Source organism: Hemibagrus wyckioides, linkage group LG21, assembly GCF_019097595.1.
Source record: "Hemibagrus wyckioides isolate EC202008001 linkage group LG21, SWU_Hwy_1.0, whole genome shotgun sequence".
Taxonomy (NCBI): Eukaryota; Metazoa; Chordata; class Actinopteri; order Siluriformes; family Bagridae; genus Hemibagrus; species Hemibagrus wyckioides.
In genome coordinates, this window is record NC_080730.1 from 6114429 (window position 1) to 6135450 (window position 21022).

The 21022-nt window shown below is 38.7% G+C and overlaps 1 protein-coding gene across 3 annotated transcripts in view; it reads left to right on the forward strand.

Moving 5' to 3' along the window:
• Positions 1 to 21022, forward strand: part of LOC131342332 (E3 ubiquitin-protein ligase RNF123) — a 163799-nt gene that overhangs the window by 69263 nt on the left and 73514 nt on the right. For all 3 annotated transcript variants that reach the window (XM_058373094.1, XM_058373095.1, XM_058373096.1), the window contains exon 35: positions 956 to 1040. In XM_058373094.1, the coding sequence (XP_058229077.1) occupies positions 956 to 1040 (85 nt within the window). The remainder of the gene's footprint in view (positions 1 to 955; positions 1041 to 21022) is intronic.

Sequence of the window (21022 nt, forward strand, 5' to 3'; positions counted from 1 at the left end):
TGCGGAGTTTACAGAAGCTGACCTTACACACTGCAGGCAGAAACCACATACTCCAGTTCAGCATCCCAATAAGACTGTATGTACTGTTTATGTATAAAAATAGACAAACCGGCATCACAGAGCCGGAAATAGCCATGGAGACGGATTCTCTTTCTGTCTAAGGTAGCAAACAAATTCAGGTGGTACTCAGGCTCTTACACTTCAGTATATTATTCCATATTTTATTGTTCTTTTCACTTTGTAATTATTTCTTTTTCTCCTAATTGGTCTTTTATTTTTGGCTGTCAAAATGTATTTTAAAAATATAGAAATATATATATTTTTTACATTATACAATTTTTTTCCAAATATTTATTTTCATTTTTTAAATGCTATTTATTTATGTATGTATTTATTTATTTATTTATTAATTATTAATTTAATTTATTATATATTTTTGGTTTTCATTTCATTGTCTGTACTGCTTTTATTTTATTATTATTATTATTATTATTATTTATTTATTTATTTTTTTTCGTATGTCTCTCATTCCTAATGTCTCTAGAATGCTCCATAAAAATATCACAATATAGTCTTTCAATCCTACAAAGCAAGGACGTGAGGATTAAAAAAAAAAAAACTAATAAAATAAAAATATCTATGTATAGTTCTCTGTGTCTCAGAAACTGTACTTTAGTCTACTGTCCTAACCAGCTAGTTAGGACAGTAGACTAAACTAGTAACTAGTATCTGCTTTGTGATGCTTTTGTTCAAATATTTTCTGATAGAAGTTTCTTAAAGGTTAGATTTATCTCTCATTTCTAGCGTGAGATAATAATAATAATAATAATATCATTAACTACAACTAATCATGAAGTGTTTACTAACCTGTCCTCTTCCATTTATCTGATTAAGGGTGTCATTACTTTTTACAAAAAAATAAATAAAAAATCTGTGTGTGTGTGTGTGCATACAGGGCTGGAGAGCGTGGATCATTACCCCATACTGGTTGCAGTTACAGGAATCCTGGTGCGAGTCCTGGTCGACTCTGAGAGACAGGGGTGAGTCCTTGACCTTCCTCATTACAGCATCAGAAGCTGAATAAAGCTACCATTTATGGAACTTCTAAAGTTGGCTTTAATGTTGAACAGAAAAGAACCCCCACAGCCTTACAGAAGGAAAGGGCCTCTTAACGCTCAGTAAACAATAAGTCGAAATGTCTTGTTTACTGAACGACTTTCCCGTAAGCCTTCAGAGGTCAAGATTCTTTTTAAAGACCTCGGTCGCTCCCGAAGCAAGTGACACAGTTGTGCTTGTGCGAATATGTGTTAGTGTGTGTGTGTGTGTGTATCCATGCCCTCACTGTACTCCAGGAACGTCTAACACTAATTGCCTGCTCTGTTTCCTGCAGCGCTGTCTGACACCTTCTGTGTTCCAGTGTTGTACATGTACACGTATCTCCAGACGTGTTGGTTATGCCAGGAAGATTAGGGGGCAGCATGCCTCCTGTGGACACACAGTCATTAATTTATTTTTTGTTTTTTTTTCATACGCCAGACATCTCAATCTGTTTTGCTCCCCTACCTATTTTCATACGTTGACCTACAAATGAGGCTGGAGTGGTGTTAAATTGTTTTGCCCTGTGTAAGTATTCCATGGAAAAGCTCAGCGGTAGGTGGTGAAGCTGTCATGTCAGACCGTGGCACTGTCTGGAACTTGTCAAAAACCGGCGTTTGTTTCAGAGCTTGTTTATCAGAGCATGCTTGATAGAATCTGGCTGCCTGGATGAGAAAAAAAAATGATGCAGGTTGTTGGATGATCTTTACGGTTTCTTCGGTAAACAGGCTATTTGTGAAAGTTTGGCATGTCACTGGGGCATTCTGTCCGTTTCGCATCGGTGCAGCGGTGTGGTGTTGCCTTTTCACAGCTCCTGAGGGCTTCGGATGCTCGGTCAGAAGGAGTTCATTCGTTTTATGGGAAAAGCAATAGTGCTGGCTGTTTACCTGAGCGGAAAAATACTTTATTTAATCCTTTAAAAATCCGAAATTCATTCACTTTTGTCTTCTGTTGTGTGAAATACCTTACTCAGGGCAGAACTAAATATAACGCATCACTGTAAGATCCTTCTTATATTATTATTTTCTCAGATTCAGTGTAAATTTAAGACCTCAATTCTAAACGGTTACCTTTTTGCATGTTAGACTAATTTTTAGCCATGGAGACGGATTCTCTTTCTTTCGAAGGTAGCACTCGCAAATCAGGCTCAGGTTGAAAGTCTTACACTTCAGTATATTACTCTAATAATATTACTTTAATATTATTATTTTGCAGATTCAGTGCAATTATTAATGCAATAATTAATTATTATTAATGCATTAAGTATGCAGTTATTAATGCAAGTTAAATTGTTCACTTTTTGCACAGACTTTTTTTATTCATTAACATCTCTTTTGTTTTTACATTTATTTAGGAAGTAAGTAAGTATGCATATTTAAGATAGACAGACAGACAAGCTAGATAGATAGATAGATAGATAGATAGATAGATAGATAGATAGATAGATAGATAGATAGATAGATAGATAGATACTTTATTCATCCCAATGGGAAATTTACAAGTATTTAAATTTCTATTTAAACCTAGATCTCCAAAAAATCCATAATGTGTAGTCAATAAGTTTTCAAGAATGTCTGCTAGTCACTTAAAATATAGGATCTTAAACATTTAGTTATAGATTTTTATCGCCTTCACATGAATATAATATGAACGTTCGAATAGTATCCGAAGCGCGGAAATCATTCTGACAGCCCTAGTGCATGTGTCTAGCTATTAAAGTGTTTTTAGAAAATCCATAAAGACATTTAGAATATGACTTCAAGCCATTTACTATTGTTAGCTAAGTCTGCTCACTTTTTTTCTTTCTTCCTCCTCTGCCTTTCATCCGATCGAGACCCAGCGTCATTTTGCACCGCTCGCTAACGATAACGTGTTTTTCTTCAGCTCTGCGTTTTTTTGGCCCGTTAAGCTGAACTGTGCCTGATATAATGGCTCTGATTGTTTCTTCTGAAGCACTTCGGCGTCCATCAGGCTCTGCTGATCATGACTCACATGTCTTGCTGTGTGTGTGTGGATAGAAATTCTGCTCAAGACTCATTCTTTTCTGAGATTTGCTAATTTCTGTCTTTGTACAGTTTCCTTTTTCCTGGTGTCCATTAGAGGAGAGGCTGTGTGTCTGTTACAGCTGCATGTTTGGGAAGAGTGAGGGTCAGTAATGCAGAGGGAGGTCTGGGGAGCTGTGCTCGGTCATCATGTCCTCTATTACTGCACACGTTCACCGGCTTGAGCTTTAACATTTCCGGCCATTTCGCTCTCAGCACTCGCTTTTTTTTTCCTCCTACAGTTCTGTTTGCTCTTAAGCAGACGTAGTGCTAGCATGGGGAATCATAATTATTGTGTCATTATGTTTAAAAAAAAAAGGACAGGAAATCTCTCTCTATTATATCTGTTCTTTTTTGTACTGCTTCGGTATTATTACTATTTATTTAATTATTATTAAATAAATATATATAAATGGCTTTTATATAAATATTTTCTTTCTTTAGACTTTATTAGCTGAATTATTCATCTTTAAGGGTTTTTGTTTGTTAAAAGAATTTTAATAATAATTTTAATAATTTTACCCATTTTTAGTTTTGGATGAGAATTATTTCTTTAGTAATTAATAAGTATTATTGATTTAGTAGTGCCGTTGAGTTAAAAATGTAAAAAATAAATTATTATTAACTATTATCTTTTTAGTACTGACAGAGTATTGTTTAATATTATTTTTATTATTATTATTATTATTGACAATATTTTTCAACCTTTTTACTAATAGTGACTATTGTTAGATTTGCATTACTGGATAATAATAATAATAATAATAATAATAATAATAGTTATTTACTATTATAATTATAATTATAATTATTGTTGTTGTTGTTGTTTTGTACTGCCAGTGCATTATTATTATTATTATTATTATTATTATTATTATTATTATCATTATTAAGCAGCACCTCAGGCTCATGTAACCCAAACTCAGGATCAAAACACTGAACCTTCATGATAACTACAGCAGGTTTTTTAATTTTATAATTAATTAATTATTTAATATTGTTTGTGTAGTGTAGACCCTCAAACTTTTTTCTGTGAGGGCCACATCATTTTTATTTTCCTTAATGGGGGGCCCGGGTCAGTCTGTACCGGAAAATTACATGGGCCGGAGTGACCACTAGTATTTTTGTGAAGATTTTATTATGATTTTAAATGTATTTATTATGTCTCCTAATGCTGGAATAGTTTAATTCAGTGTTATTGAAATCAAAACATTTAAAAATTATCAGCTCTTCTGTGTCCTGCAAGTCATCCAGTGCTAATGCAAAAAAATATTTATTATACGCTTATATGCTATCATTTAGCATTTCTTTAATTCGTCTGCTGATTTAAGATGTCTTTCTTATCGGGACACACCCCCTCCTCACGGCCTACCGCTGGTTGCAATCAGTTTAGCTACCTGAAAGCTAGCTCGAACGGTGTACAAACGTATTCTGCTGAGCCGAGTCCGCTTCTATAGTGTCGCGACAGATTGTATTCCTTGAACACAGACACTGTTTCTTGACAGATGAGACAAACAGCCTCTTCTTCGTATTTGGCCCCTGGGCCGTAGTTTGGAAACCCCTGGTGTAGACTAACACTATAAATAGTGTTGGATTCGCCATGCTTTGTGCTCATGCCACTTTCTGATCTGACTGATTATTATTACTGTTATCAGACTGATTATTATGTGCATTTTAGTTCTTTAATATGATTTAGTATTATCTTTTTCCTTAATACTTGCAGAGCATTATCGTTTAAGTACTGATTGAGTATTTTTGTCTAGGATTTTTTAGATATACACTGATCAGGCATAACATTATGACCACCTGCCTAATATTGTGTTGGTCCCCCTTTTGCTATCAGAACAGTCTTGACCCGTCATGCACTGTGTATTCTGACCCCTTTATATCAGAACCAGCATTAACTCCTTCAGCAATTTGACCAACAGTAGCTCGTCTGTTGGATCGGATCACACGGGCCAGCCTTCGCTCCCCACGTGCATCAATGAGCCTTGGCCACCCATAACCCTGTCGCCAGTTCACCACTGTTCCTTCCTTGGACCACTTTTGATAGATAGTGACCACTGCAGACCGGGAACACCCCACAAGAGCTGCGGTTTTGGAGATGCTCTGATCCAGTGGTCTAGCCATCACAATTTGGCCCTTCGTCAAACTCACTCAAATCCTTACGCTTGTCCATTTTCCCTGCTTCTAACACATCAACTTTGAGGACAAAATGTTCACTTGCTGCCTAATATATCCCACCCACTAACAGGTTCCATTATGAGGAGATAATAATTCTTATTCACTTCACCTGTCAGGGTTTTATAATGTTATGCCTGATCCGTGTATATCCTGACTGAGTATTGTTAGATTTGCAGTACTGGCTGATTAATACTATTTTACCAGAGCATTTCGTACTGACTTGAATATTATGGGTTTCTTTGTAGTACTGGATACATGTTATTGTTTTTGAATAGCATTAGTTATTGGTCAGGAATAAAGTAATGAGGCTATAGAGAGACTAGTTTAAAACACACACTATAAGGAAGCTGATGGCTAGAAAATTTGAGAAGGAAGTAAGAGACAGATCAGCTCTGCCTGTGTGGGTGAACATCTTCAGGAAAGCACCCCTGTAATTTCAGACGTATCTGACCTAGATTGTGTAATTTGCCAAGCAAGCAGAGCCTAACATTTTGTCAGGATCGATCTAAAACCTGGAGCCCTAACACAAACATGTTTACTCAGAGCATTGTTGTTGTTGTCGTTTTCACTTCTTGCCTATTACTGAGAACGGGATCTGTGATATTTGATCAGTCTATTTGCTAGAACTTTTATTGCCAAAAAACTTGCTTCCTGAGAAACCTTTTTAAAAGCTTGATGTTTGTCAGATTGGAAGTTCCTTCGAAAGAAGATCCTTTTGCTCATACCATTGTTTTACCTGAGGCACTTTACGAATAAAGAGTCAGAGCCAGTGAGACCTTGTCAAAGTATGAAAAATGGAATGCGAATCAGGCTAAAGATAGACACGCCCGGAGGCACCGAATCTGAAAAACAACAGTCGCCCAAGGCTGATCGCTCCAGTCCTCGCGATATATTTTTGTCCCGTTGTATGAATGTCGTGACATCCTACCCAAGTTCTATTATTCACAAAGAATCTGGGCCAGACAAGCAGACTCGGGGGCCGGCCGTAATCTGACTTACTTGGTATGCTGGACCTGAATTCTGTCAGAAATCTGCCTGCAGTCTTACATTTGGAGAATAAAAGACATTTGTATACATCATCTAAGGCTGGGTATCCAGGCTTGACCATACAGAATGCTAAACATATGCTCTGGCTCTTGCCTTCTCCTCCTTCTTTCCACCCTGCACTCGCTTATCCCTCCAGCGTTCTCAGATAAGACATGGCCTTTTCCTCTTAATGTCAGCCAGCTTACGCTACACGTGTCTCTGTTTTACGGGCTTTCATCTTGTCAACCCTCTCCACATAGCGCCGATAGACTGTAACTCACTCATGCTGGTTTTTCTACCTGAAGAAAACTATTTTCCAGCTTCAAAAGATGACCTTTCTTGACAAAAATAAGGTGACTGAATTTTCCTTGTGGTTAGAAGGCACACTGAATTAGCTTTGCAGTTTTGTAGAGAGCTCTCGTCAGTTGTTGCTCGATTGAGCCTCGTCGTGTTTTAGTTAACTTTAAAGGTGCATTAGGCAAGATTTGACTGGATTTGTCACAGCAGGTAGAGTTCATAGCAAAAAAAACAAAACAGCCCACCCACATTTCCACCTATTTACACATAGCTCTGCCCCCAGAAGTAAGCATAGAACTTGAGCTAGCATGCTAACTAGAATTAGCATTAGCAGTGTCATTCTTTCTATCACTTTTAACAGACTTGACATTTGACTACTGGAAAGCCAGCACTATCGACACACATCATTGTAGTCTCAGACTGATTTATGAGAATGAGTTTATAGTTGTCTTTACAGTCTGTTTGTGCTTTTTAATGAGCTTTAAGCCCTGGTAATTAGCTTTGTTAGCATCATAAGCTACATTCAGGTGCTTGTAAACCAAGATGTAACACTGTATACATGAAATATTTGGCCGGTTTATGAGAACGGTCATGAATGACTTCACTACTCTGTTGTTGTTTCTGTTCTTACCTACATACCTGTCCAGGAGCAACATTCTGTCTTCATTTATTTCAACTATATTACGTTACTCCATAATGGAAATGTTGCGTCCAAGTTTATTCTGCTTCTACAGCAACTCCTATTGTTAATATATTCGAACAATTATCTATTATCACTCAATTATCAATTATCACTCAATCAGAGCCAAGCAAGGGGAAAAGCAGTGGTGATCTGGAGGGGAACTGTTAGGAAGCGCAAAGCAATAACCATGGAACCAGAAGTGAAAATAATTGAAAGATTGGACCGAGGCGAAAAGATGGTAGACGTCGCTCGTTCTTATAACATGAATCATTCAACCAAGATCATGATCATGGTTTTCTTTTATGCTTTACATTGTATATTTGTATTAAAGGTGTATAAGACTCACTTTGTCGGATTTACGAATGAATCCGGCTCACGAACGTTCTCCCGGAACGGAACTCGTTCATAATTCGGGGACTTACTGTAAACAAAAATGAATTATTTTATGGTTGGAAGTCTGATGGCTTTCGGTGTGTTTTTCACTCTGTTGGATCACCTTACACAAAATGTTAGTGGTTGAAGATAAACACCTTCAGATTTAAGATCCTTATGAACAAGCACTTGGGGCATCTCAAAGAGCAGGAATGGGTTTGATATCAGCATTTACTTTGAAGGTTTGTGTGAAAAGGAAAAAAAACAGAAATGCTTATGCAAACCTACTAAATTTAAAGTGTCTACTTTCATATGAGCCACTGTGGAGTGTGACATGGGAAAGAAATTCAACGGATAACACGGACATTACAAACCAGGTGGAAGTTTAATTTTTTGGAATCTGTTGCAGTTCTCGGAAAATTGGCTGTAAATTGTCTTTGTTGATTGTGTATTCATGCATGATATCAAAATAGCTTACAATCAGTGGTGGGCTGCCAGTACGGCCTTCTCTGTTAGCCCTGTAAAAAATGTGTGAAATGTTTTTCTTGAGTAGTTATCAGTTTCGTTAGGGTAATGTCCACAAAAATGAATATGGTTAGTTTTGTTGAGGTTGAAGTGTCATATCCTATATCAGAAAAACATCTGACAATGATTTCGCCTCGCTGGGTCAACACTACAGATACTAGTCTTTTGTTCATCTGATTTATAACAAACAAATTGTTGATGTCCAGTGATAGGACACCCTTTAGAGCCAGTGACATGACCGGTACTACCATCAACACCCTTTAGACCCAGTGACATGACCGGTACTACCATCAACACCCTTTAGACCCAGTGACATGACCGGTACTACCATCAACACCCTTTAGAGCCAGTGACATGACCGGTACTACTATCAACACCCTTTAGACCCAGTGACATGACCGGTACTACCATCAACACCCTTTAGACCCAGTGACATGACCGGTACTACCATCAACACCCTTTAGAGCCAGTGACATGACCGGTACTACCATCAACACCCTTTAGAGCCAGTGACATGACCGGTACTACCATCAACACCCTTTAGACCCAGTGACATGACCGGTACTACCATCAACACCCTTTAGACCCAGTGACATGACCGGTACTACCATCAACACCCTTTAGACCCAGTGACATGACCGGTACTACCATCAACACCCTTTAGACCCAGTGACATGACCGGTACTACCATCAACACCCTTTAGAGCCAGTGACATGACCGGTACTACTATCAACACCCTTTAGACCCAGTGACATGACCGGTACTACCATCAACACCCTTTAGACCCAGTGACATGACCGGTACTACCATCAACACCCTTTAGAGCCAGTGACATGACCGGTACTACCATCAACACCCTTTAGAGCCAGTGACATGACCGGTACTACCATCAACACCCTTTAGACCCAGTGACATGACCGGTACTACCATCAACACCCTTTAGACCCAGTGACATGACCGGTACTACCATCAACACCCTTTAGACCCAGTGACATGACCGGTACTACCATCAACACCCTTTAGAGCCAGTGACATGACCGGTACTACCATCAACACCCTTTAGACCCAGTGACATGACCGGTACTACCATCAACACCCTTTAGACCCAGTGACATGACCGGTACTACCATCAACACCCTTTAGACCCAGTGACATGACCGGTACTACCATCAACACCCTTTAGAGCCAGTGACATGACCGGTACTACCATCAACACCCTTTAGAGCCAGTGACATGACCGGTACTACCATCAACACCCTTTAGACCCAGTGACATGACCGGTACTACCATCAACACCCTTTAGACCCAGTGACATGACCGGTACTACCATCACCTTCGTCAGAAAACGTTTTTTTTTTTTATTAGTCTATTAAAAATTTTACTTTCACAAATCCTTACTTTGTAAATCTTAAACAATACTTTCTAACAAAAAAGCTGATAAAATTTATTATTAATAATTATTGTAATATTTATATAATAATATGGTAATGTGCTAATAATTATTGTAAGCTTTACTAAATGTTTGTATAATTATTATTATTTTTAAAATCTTTTTTTATTGTTTATTTTCTTGGATTAATTTAACACTTCCTTCCTATCGTTTACTTTGCAATTTAAAAAACTTGGGCGAAAACAAAATGGCGGCCGCTGTCACCGTTACACCGTCTTGTTGTCATGCTACTGAAAACGCCATTTTACAAAGCAACAAAAGAGAAGTAACTGAGAAACGAAGAATTTTTACCCAAACGGGATTCAGTAAAAAAAGGCAAGCAAAAGGTTTGTGCGCCGTTTTAAAGACCAGCTTGTGCAACTGCAAGCGCCATGAGTGGCTAACAGCTAGCACCGAGCTGTTAGCACAAACTAATTTGCTAGCCGTGTTTACTTTTTTAATTCAGGTAAAACGACATGGAATTATTGTGGCTTTGGCAGTTTTAACAGTTTAACTACAGCTCCTTTTAAACACCAAGGCTCCAAACACGATATAATGCCATTAGTGCATCTTTATGTACCAACAACCCCCAGCGTCTGTGAAGCGATCGTTTTCGGCTCTCAAACGGATAAAAAGCTACGCCAAAAACACATCTGGACAAACTGCTGTCTTCTTTGGCATTTGAAGCAAAAAGGACAACTGCATGATACTATTAAACGCTTGGTCAAAAAAAGACAGACGCATGGACATTATTTACAAGTGACGGGTGAGTGCTTTTATCTGTATTGTGTTATGCACGTTGTGATTCGCATAATGCTGATAATGAGCGTTATTAATGGCTTATACACATTGTTATTGAGGTGTACGTGGCGTGGGATTGATCCATGTAGGAAAATGTACTCTGTATTAAACCCACTCTTAATATAGATCATCATCTTTCGTGCTTTTGAGCGCCTGTGTGCGGTAGTGATTTGTCGTTGATGAACGATTCGTTCATTTCGAACGAGTCCTTAATATGACTCATTTAATATGACCCATTCGTTCATTTTGAACGAGTCCTTAATATGACTCACTTAATATGACTCGTTCGTTCATTTTGAACGAGTCCTTAATATGATTCCCTTAATATGACTCATTCGTTCATTTTGAACGTGCCCTTAATATGACTCACTTAATATGACTCATTCGTTCATTTTGAACGAGTCCTTAATGACTCTTTCGTTCATTTTGAACGTGTCCTTAATATGACTCATTCGTTCATTTTGAACGAGTCCTTAATATGACTCATTCGTTCAGAATTGACTGCGCATGCGCAACATTCAATTCGATTCGTTCATTCTACTGAAATGACTCGAAAAAGATTTTTATTTTTATTTTGCCGAACGAGATTCAAAGATCCGAGTCAGTGAAATGATCTGAGCTTCCCATCACTAATGTGTGTATGTGCTTTACTTTTGCTTATTTAAAGGACTTGACTGAAACCTCATAATAAGCCACTGGTTATAATAAAAAAAAAAAAAAGTGGGTGGATTGGTGCTGATGAAAACAACAACAAACAAATGCCACTAGACAGAATGACAGCATTATTATACTCCTCTGTGTAACACTTAAAAAGCCTGAGAAAACACCTATTCTATTTTAAGCAAAAGTGAAAAAAAATCAAGTGCTGCTGTACTTGGCATGTCACACATCTAGAGCTCAATCCTTAACGTGGAAGTGACATGAGGCACCTTCTGTCACGCCGAATCCCTGCCGAAAAATTTGCTTCTACGCCGTCTGATGCTTTCCTTTCCCATGTTCATTCTTCAAATGTCAAATATTCTCATTGTTATTCCCTTTGGGGTTACCGAAAACAATAATTTGAGCTGAGTATCCGCCTCATGTCTAGCAATCAAGCGATCATTTTCTGCCACTTTGTAATAATGATCTTTCACTACAGAACAGTATTTACATGATGAGCTGGTGTTAATGTACGATTCATGTCATAGCCTAATTTTGAAAGATTGTGTTCTGTTCTTCTGATGCGTCGTGCTCAGTGTCACAATTTGTAACAGTCATTAAAGAGGAAAATATAATATGGCAGACTGCCTTCCTCTAACTACAAGAGGATGAAGAATATACTTACATTACTGCACAGTGAAATTTGTTCTTCACATATTCCATCCTTGGAGGGTTGGGGTCAGAGCGCAGGGTCAGCCAGTTCTTTCCTTCACTCCCTGTTCCGGGATCGCAACAGAGGATCATCTGGTCCGCATATATGATCTGGCACAGGTTGTACACTGGATGCCCTTCCTGATGCAACCCTCCCATTTTATCCAGGCTAAGAGTTATCTCTTGAATAAAATGGGCAAGCGTAAGGATTTAAGCGCGATTGACAAGGGCTCGACGACTGAATCAGAACATCTCCAAAACTGCAGCTCTTGTGGGGTGTTCCCGGTCTGCAGTGGTCAGTATCTTCCAAAAGTGGTCCAAGGAAGGAACAGTGGGGAACCGGCGACAAGGGTCATGGGCGGCCAAGGCTCATTGATACACATGGGGAGCGAAGGCTGCAACACAATATTAGGCAGGGGGTCATAATGTTATGCCTGATCGTGTATATGCTATATGGTAAGTAACAACAGGAACTAACTCAGACTAGTTTGCATATTGATTGACTGTTGATTATTGATTGTAAGGGTGTGAGTTCAAAACCCAGGACCACCAAGCTGCCACTGCTGGGCTCTTGAGCAAGGCCCTTAACCCTTTAACTGCTCTGTTGTGTAAATGAGAAGTTGTTTTGGATTAGGGTGTGGACCAGATGCTGTAAATATTAATATTAATGCTGCAATATGCTGATTGTTAATGAAAAGAAATGGTCATTGTTGGCTAATTGTTCTGGTGTAAAGACGTGCTAATATAGGCATCGGATATACGAGATCCTGTAACAGCATGTCCGCAAGTGTTTCATTCCTTGCACAAGAAACTGAAGACTTGTCATTAGAACTGTTTTACATACAGCAGAAAGTACAATCATGTTTCATAAGTAAGCGGTTAAAGTTTCCTCGAAAATTGTCTAAGAACCGTGGCAGTCACATTCTCATGATGGAGTTGACTAAAACATGAATAGTTGGCGTGTTTAATCTGATCACGGAACAAGACATTAAGCATTGGAGCATGACAGCTTTTGTTCTCGAGTATTGAAGGATTACCAATTTAACACCAGCTAATTTTATTCCATTCCTTCTGTCTGGCAGCTTAAATTGGCTAGAAAAGAAAATTCACGCTGAAAGTAGTTTCGTTTTTACGGATTTTTTTTTTTGTCATTTTGTCAGTTGGCCTGTGAAGACTTTATAGCGTTTTAAAACCCCTTTTGCTGCCAAAACAGCCCTGACCCGTCCTGCACTGTGTATTCTGACAGCTTTCTATCAGAACCAGCATTAACTTCTTCAGCAGTTTGAGCAACAGTAGCTCGTCTGTTGGATCGGACCACACGGGCCAGCCTTCACTCTTCACGGGCATCAAGGAGCCTTGACCGCCAATGACCTTGTTTACCACCGTTCCTTCCTTGGACCACTTTTGATTGATACTGACCACTGCAGACCGGGAACACCCCACAAGAGCTGCAGTTTTGGAGATCCTCTGATCCAGTCGTCTGGCCATCACAATTTGGCCCTTCATCAATCTCGCTTGCCCATTTTTTCTGCTTCTAACACATTAACTTTGAGGACAAAATGTTCACTTGCTGCCTAATATATCCCACCCACTAACAGGTTCCATGATGAGAAGGATCATTCAGTGTTATTTACTTCACCTCTCACTGCTCATAATGTTATGCCTGATCTGTGTATATGTATGTATGTAAGTTATAAACCAACTCTTAGCTAATATCAATGCAGCTGCTTCCAAAAGATTAGCCTTAAATTCCTGTTGAAGTCTGATGGCTCAAAATTCATGAGGAACATTGTACACCATTATTAGACCTTCATAAACAGTTTGACTCCCGTGAACCCGCCGTTGCTCTTGGAGCATTTTACCCTCTTAACCTATGCTCCTATTTCCCAGTCTGTCGAACCTCTCACAATCTCATAATTCTGATCGCTTGTTTGTTTGAGGCACGGTGACTCCACAGCGCTTTTCCGGACGTAGGCTTTTTCCGGTCGATGTGACAGAACAGCGTGTCTGGAGGAAGGTTTAATTCTAGGGTGCACTTTTCCACCTGGGGAAAGCCATACCCACTCCCACTTTGTGTTACACATGCATCAGTAACTCTTTATGAAATAAACCAACATTAGGGGATTGAGATGCCCACAGCACAGGAAGAGCTGATGGAGCAAACTGGGAAAATGTTCACTTGTCCAACAGGATATGAAAAGCTGTAGGGTTATGAAACAAAGCTGTATTTAAACAGGAAATGAAGATCCAAATCGACTAGATCATGACAAAATAATGTCCTAAATACACGACGGTCTAATGACCATTAACTCAACCCGTGATTACAGCAGACGTGATTAATCACTTTGTCATATTACAGTAAATAGATTTCTTTTAATTTCTGATTACGGTTTTTAATACGTGTGAAGTAAAAGACGATCGTGATTCGTGACTTAATGAAGTAGAAGCCCGAGTGAGACACGTTATCCGGACCTCAGATGTACCTTCATGTTGAAGAAGCACAGCAGGATGACTGTAGCGGTCAGAATTATAAAAGGTTTTTGTGGTTACAGTTAAAGGGTTAATGGTTCAAAAAGCTCCAGCTATGTAGATCAATGATATTAATGTGCTGACTTTGAATCAAACACTCTTAGTTTGCTCTAGGGCCGATATTTGAACATCTGTATGGTATAATTTGCCCGTACGAATATTATTGTGCAGCCTAAGCCAGTTAGATACATTGCCAAAAGTTTTGGGACACCCCTCCAAATCATTGAATTCAAGTGTTGTTTTTCAGGGGTTGGGCTCGGCCCCTTAGCTCCAGTGAAAGGAACTTAATGCTGCAGCATACCAAGAGAATTTCATGCTCGAAACTTTGTGGGAACAGTTTGGGGATGACCCGTTCCTGTTCCAACATGACCGCACACCAGTGCACGAGGAAAGGTCCATAAAGACATGGAGTTTGGTGTGGAGGAACTGCACAGAGTCCTGACCTCAACCCGATCGAACACCTTTGTGATGAATTAGAGCGGAGACTGCGAGCCAGACCTTCTTGTCCAACATTAGTGCCTGACCTCACAAATGCGCTTCTAGAGGAACGGTCAAAAATTCCCATAAACACATTCCTAAACCTTGTGGAAAGCCTTCCCAGAAGAGTTGGAGCTGTTATAGCTGCAAAGTGCAGGTCAACTCCATATTACATTCATGTGCATGTAAAGGCAGACGTCACAAAACCTTTGGCAATATAGTGTAGCTTTAATTTTGTTGTGTAGCATCTGATCCAGCACCCTAAAAGTTTTCTATGCCCTCTTGAAATATCATTAAATGAAGCTAATGGTACGGATATGGAAGATAAAAGCAAACAGCAGAACTGCATTGAACGGACAATTAGGACCCAAAATCATCTAATAAATAAAAAGTGGAGGTTTTTTGGGTTTTAGAGCATAGGTAATGAGTCAGGTTGACCTATTGACTTACCACCCCAATGAGGCAGTAGAAAGTGGGACAGACGTACAGACAAGTGGAGCAGCCCCAAGCATACAACCTTCTATTACTGCATATTATTCAGGGTGTTAATAAAATACTGAAAAGAATGTCTTGTGTTTGCATTTTTTGAGGGGGAACATATTTGAATGAATTGTGTGACATTTGAAATTCGTTCAAACTTGATTTTTCCAAAGAAGTGACAGCTTCTAGCTTGCTGTTAGCTGACATGCCTACTTTATAATTATGAGCTAGCTTTATTCGATTTCTGGCAGCTGTTTGGGCAGAGCCTCGGAGTTCAGTGCTACAACATCCATCCTATTGTAAATGATTATATCTTAACCGTAAAGGAGCTACACCATTAAAAAGTGTCCATTTAGCCAAATAGCTCTCACCGTCTTTAAAAGCTAATCCATGATCATAAAGGATACAATTTTAGCTAATCAAAGATTTTTTTTTGGCTTGATTTTTTTCGCCCCTTCAGTACTTCCTGTGCTAATGACCAAAGACATGAAGAAGTAGTTTGTTCTTGATGATTAGACGCCGAGTTGTTTGTTTGTTAAGCAGTCATACTTTCTGTGTGTGTGTGTAAAAGTGCTGTTGTGTGTCACCAGACTAATACTTGGATCCATTTTCACTGTCCATTTTCAGAGGTCTAATTTCACGGCTAAAGTGCAATTGAATTTACTGAAAACAGGGAAATGTATTTTCCAGTGTACAGCATTCTTATTCATTCTGAGTGATCAGCTCCATAATACAGAAAAGTGCTGGAGAGGTGAAGCAGAGTCCAAGCACATCACATCACAACACATTACATCGCAACTCAGCACAACACAACACAGCACACAACACAACATACCAGCAGAGCAGCTCTGGGTAAATTTACAGGTTAAAGAGACACATATGGCTTCAGTGGATCTGAGTCTATAGATGAGACAGAAGTGAGCAGTTTCTTGTGTTTTGTGAGGCACAGAGTTAATAAATCATCTCCTGGCATCATGTCCTAACATCAGCCTGCTGGCTTCCTGCTGCTGTCTTTGTGTGAGTTGGTCACTGGCCTCTTCAGACACTGTTATAAATGGCTGTAGGTTTCTTTTGATGGTTTTTTGGAAGGTGTGAGGAAGGTGGGAGTCAGGGTGGCAAAAGGGTTGCCATGGCGATGACTGGTGCTGAACAGAGTGCAGGTGAAGATAAAATTGTGTGAGTTTGCAGCTCTGGTCTGGTGGAGGCACAAAGCCTCAAGAGTCACGCCGACCAGAGTCTGAAAGGAAACGGAGTAATTGTGTGTGCAAGAACTCAGAAAGTGACCACCTTTCACGGAAACATCGTCTGGTCACCGCTAAGACGCACATGGTCCGACTTGTATTAAAGGTACACGGGGTTAAAGTGAGTGCATAGGTTTTTATTGAGCAGCTTAATTTATGTGAAATCCAGGAAATTCACTCTCGGGTCATTACATTCCCATTTTGCCTTTATTCATTTGGCTGATGCTTTTATCTAAAGTGACTCATAAGTGAGCCAGAATTCAATCCAGAGCTGTTAAAGAGATCATGAGGCTGAAAATATGCACGCTGACCAAAAACAAGTTGAGGAGAGTTGTAGGATAAACAGAGGGAATTACACTCCTCTCCTACTTTCTGAAAAAAGAAAACCCTTTGTGTGTAAACTAATTCTAACCCTGACCTCAGATATAATAACTAAAGAAGCATTTTGTTTTTTTCACTTAAAAGCTGCTTTTCTTCATGAGGACTAGCCACAAGGTCGAGAGGTCCAGGATTCCAGTTTGTCTCATTTATGGGATATTTGGTCATCAGGGATGGATAAAGAGATGCGTAAAGTATGTGCTAATACTCAGGATGCCATCATCACTCTTTCTTTCTTTCTTTCTTTCTTTCTTTCTTTCTTTCTTTCTTTCTTTCTTTCTTTCTTTCTTTCTTTCTTTCTTTCTTTCTTTCTTTCTTTCCTTCCTTCCTTCCTTCCTTCCTTCCTTCCTTTATATTTCCCATTCTCCAACCTTTCCTTCCCTCCCTTTTTTCTTCCTGTCTTTCTTTCCTTTCTGCTTCCCTTTCTCCGTACTTTCCTTCCTTCCTTCCTTCCTTCCTTCCTTCCTTCCTTCCTTCCTTCCTTCCTTTCCTCTCTCATTCCCTTTCTCCATTCTTTCCATCCTTCCCCCCTCCTTTCTTCCTGCCTTCCTTTCCTTCCTTCGTTGCTGTCCTTCCTTCCTTCCTTCCTTCCTTCCTTCCATCCTGCCTTCCTTCATCTGTATCTTTCCTTTCTCTGTCCCTTTCTCCGGACTTTCCTTCCCTCCCTCCTTATTTCCTGTCTTTCCTCTCTCATTCCCTTTCTCTATTCTTTCCTTCCTTCCCTCCCACTTTCCTTCCTTCCTTCCTTCCTTCCATCCACACTTCCTGTCCTTCTTTCCTTGCTCTTTCCCATTCTCTATACTTTCCTTCCCGCCTTTCTTCCTGTTTTTCTGTCCTTCCTTCCTTCCTTCCTTCCTTCCTCCCCCCCTCCCTCCCTTCCTTCATCCCTCCTCCCCAGACTGCATAAGCATGTTCAGCTGGCATCGTCTCATATTCTCATTTTCACGCTTCTATTTTAACTTTAACAGTAATAATCTAAGTGGATAAAATCAGGATGAATGAAGTGTTCAGCTGCACTGTAAGATCAACATCTTTATTAACGCAGGCACTGCAGCATTTATCACAGAGAAAACTCCAGCCTGACATGAAGGCATGCCAGATATTGTAGAAAATGGCTGTTGCATTTCTGGATACAAAAGATTTTTTTTTTTTTCCACTGGTGCACTAATGGTACTTTATTGATCTCTTACCATTTCTTGCAGCCTTGCTCTTTTATTTTCTATTGATATAGTAATAAGAAGGCAACAAGAGAAAACTGTAGCCACTTGAACAAAAAGTGAGGACTTTTTTAACTTTCTGCTTAAAATCTAGTACACACACACACACACACAGACGCCAGATTAGACTGAGATCGAGATTGATATTTTGGGTTATTAGGTTAGTTAAAAAGGTCTGCTCAGTGTCTGTAGGCTTCAGCACCTTAAATTAAAATTAATAATTTTATGCATTATGAGATAGAGTAGTCAAATTTTATTCTGTCTGTCTCTCATCACTGTGTGTAAGTGAAGATCAGGCTTTTCTGCTCCGATCTCAACCGCAGTAAAGATTCCTTTCAGCATTCAGATTTGTTTATTTATTTGTTTGATTGTTGCTTTTCTAATTCAGTATTATGGCTAGTATATAAATATGTAAATCTAAGCCCCAAAAATAAAAAATAAACCTTTATTCTCATGATATTTTAAAATATATATTTAATTTAATTATTATTATTTTTTTATTTAATTTGAATGATTATATATATATATATATATATATATATATATATATATATATATATATATATATATATAAATATAAATATTAATGTTAGTAATATATGATATTGATAATATATATAATAATAAAAAATATGTATATGTAGTTAAGTTTCTTTTATTTAATTTGAAAGACTTTTTATATATATATTTTGCAGTCTTTAATAGCATAAATGCATTATGAATAAACTAATAATTAGAATGATAAATAATAATTAATATGTTGTTAATATAGATATGAATAATTAGAATTAATTAATGGAATGTGATTTTGAGCTTTAAACCTTTTGATGTTTAGAGCTCACATCTCTTTTCATAAATAGATAATGATGATAATAATAATAATAATTTATTATTATTATAAATAAATATAAATATTATTATTATTATTATTATTCTGTTTATTATTATTATTTTCTGTTATTGTATTTGCTTGTTTGTTAATTTTAGATAGCCATAACGAGAAATAAAATTAACTCACTTAAAGAAATAAAACAGAATTACATGAGTTTTAAATTAGTTTTAATTTTCTTGTGGCCTGCATCATTTTTTAAAACCCATATCTCATCATCTTTTATTTATGATATCCATATATTAATGACATCCATTAATCAGGGAATTATTGATCTTTAATTTAGTAATGATTGGATATGACTGTGTTCATGACACTGCAGAAATATGAAGTTCAGGACCATAAATTTATATGTGTATGAATTTTTTATTTTATTCTTATTAATGCAATACAACATGGCTGACACCGACCTGTGCCTGGCCTTCCTCCTGCACCATGAACACAGCCTACTTGCTTTAATTATGTGCACCTTTTGTACGAGGTCAGCTTGCTGTGCTCTGGGAGCCTGGGGAGCTGAGCTCATCTCCAATTATCCCTTCACATCTCCCCTTTTTCTCCTCCCATAGCGTCTATAATTATTGGGAAGAGCCAAAAAGCTTTGCGGGAATCGTGCCAACACGGCCGGGTCTGATTGCTAAGATCTCGCGTCTCACTTTCTTTCTTGCTTTCTTGCTTGCTTTCTTTTTTCTCCCTTCTCCAGCTTGTCAGAACTGAGCCGGAGCCATGAGCCCCGAGCCTGAGCCATGCACCACAGAGGCAAAACGATGCTCTGGCAATTTCAGTGGCTGTGCTGATTAACTGTCCTCCGTCTCGTGTGCTTAGCACGCATGACGCATTGCCTCAGTTCACAGCTCTCATTATTCACCTTCAGGTTTCTGCTGAGTGGTGGAATCACGACTAATGATCTATGACTTGTAGCTTCATCATATAAAACGTGGGGGGAAAAACTTCCAGCCTTAATAAAATCTCTGAAATTGGTCGTTAACCCTTTATATTTAGGTCACGATAGAATTTTTTTTCTTACATTTGTTTTTCTTCCTAGCGTATTTTCAGATACGTTCACGAATCCGATCCAATTCTGTGATTGCAAGCGAACGAGGTGACAAGGTGAAAACGACGTGTTAATTTGGTGTTTGCAAATAATAAATGAAATAGCGATGACTCTGTCACTTCCACCATCTGTTATTCAGACACGCACCTGCTTTCTTTATTTTATGGATAAATATGAGGTAATTGCTTCATTTTTAATGGCCAAAAGATGCTGATCTGAAACCATGGACATTTACATTTCTGGTATCCAGAGCGACTTATATTTTTATACAATTGAGCAATTATGGGTTAAGGGCCTTTCTCAGGGGCCCAGCAGTGGTACCTTGGTGGACCTGGGATTCAAACTCACAACCTTTTTATCAGTAGTCTTAACCACTAAGCTGTTTTTTTTTTTCTTTTTCACAAAATAATTTTTTACAAAACCAGGTGTAACATTATGACCACCTGCCTAATATTGTGTTGGTCCCCCTTTTGCTGACCCGTCATACACTGTGTATTCTGACTCCTTTCTATCAGAACCAGCATTAACAACTTCAGCAATTTGAGCAACAGTAGCTCGTCTGTTGAATCGGATCACACGGGCCAGCCTTCGCTCCCCACGTGCCAGCCTTCGCTCCCCACGTGCATCAATGAGCCTTGGCCGCACATGACCCTGTCACCGATTCACCACTGTTCCATCCTTGGGCTACTTTTGATAGATGCTGACCACTGCAGACCGGGAACACCCCACAAGAGCTGCAGTTTTGGAGATCCTCTGATCCAGTGGTCTAGCCATCACAATTTGGCCCTTCGTCAAACTCTCTCAAATCCTTACACTTGCCCAGAAATGACAGGTTCTGTTTCAAACTGAGATTGTGATATGGGTGTTTTTGCCACTGTTTTCTGATTGACTGACTTGTTGATGATTGACTTGTTTAGATTTTGTCTTTGATTATTTTGCTGGTTGTCGTTGTGTAC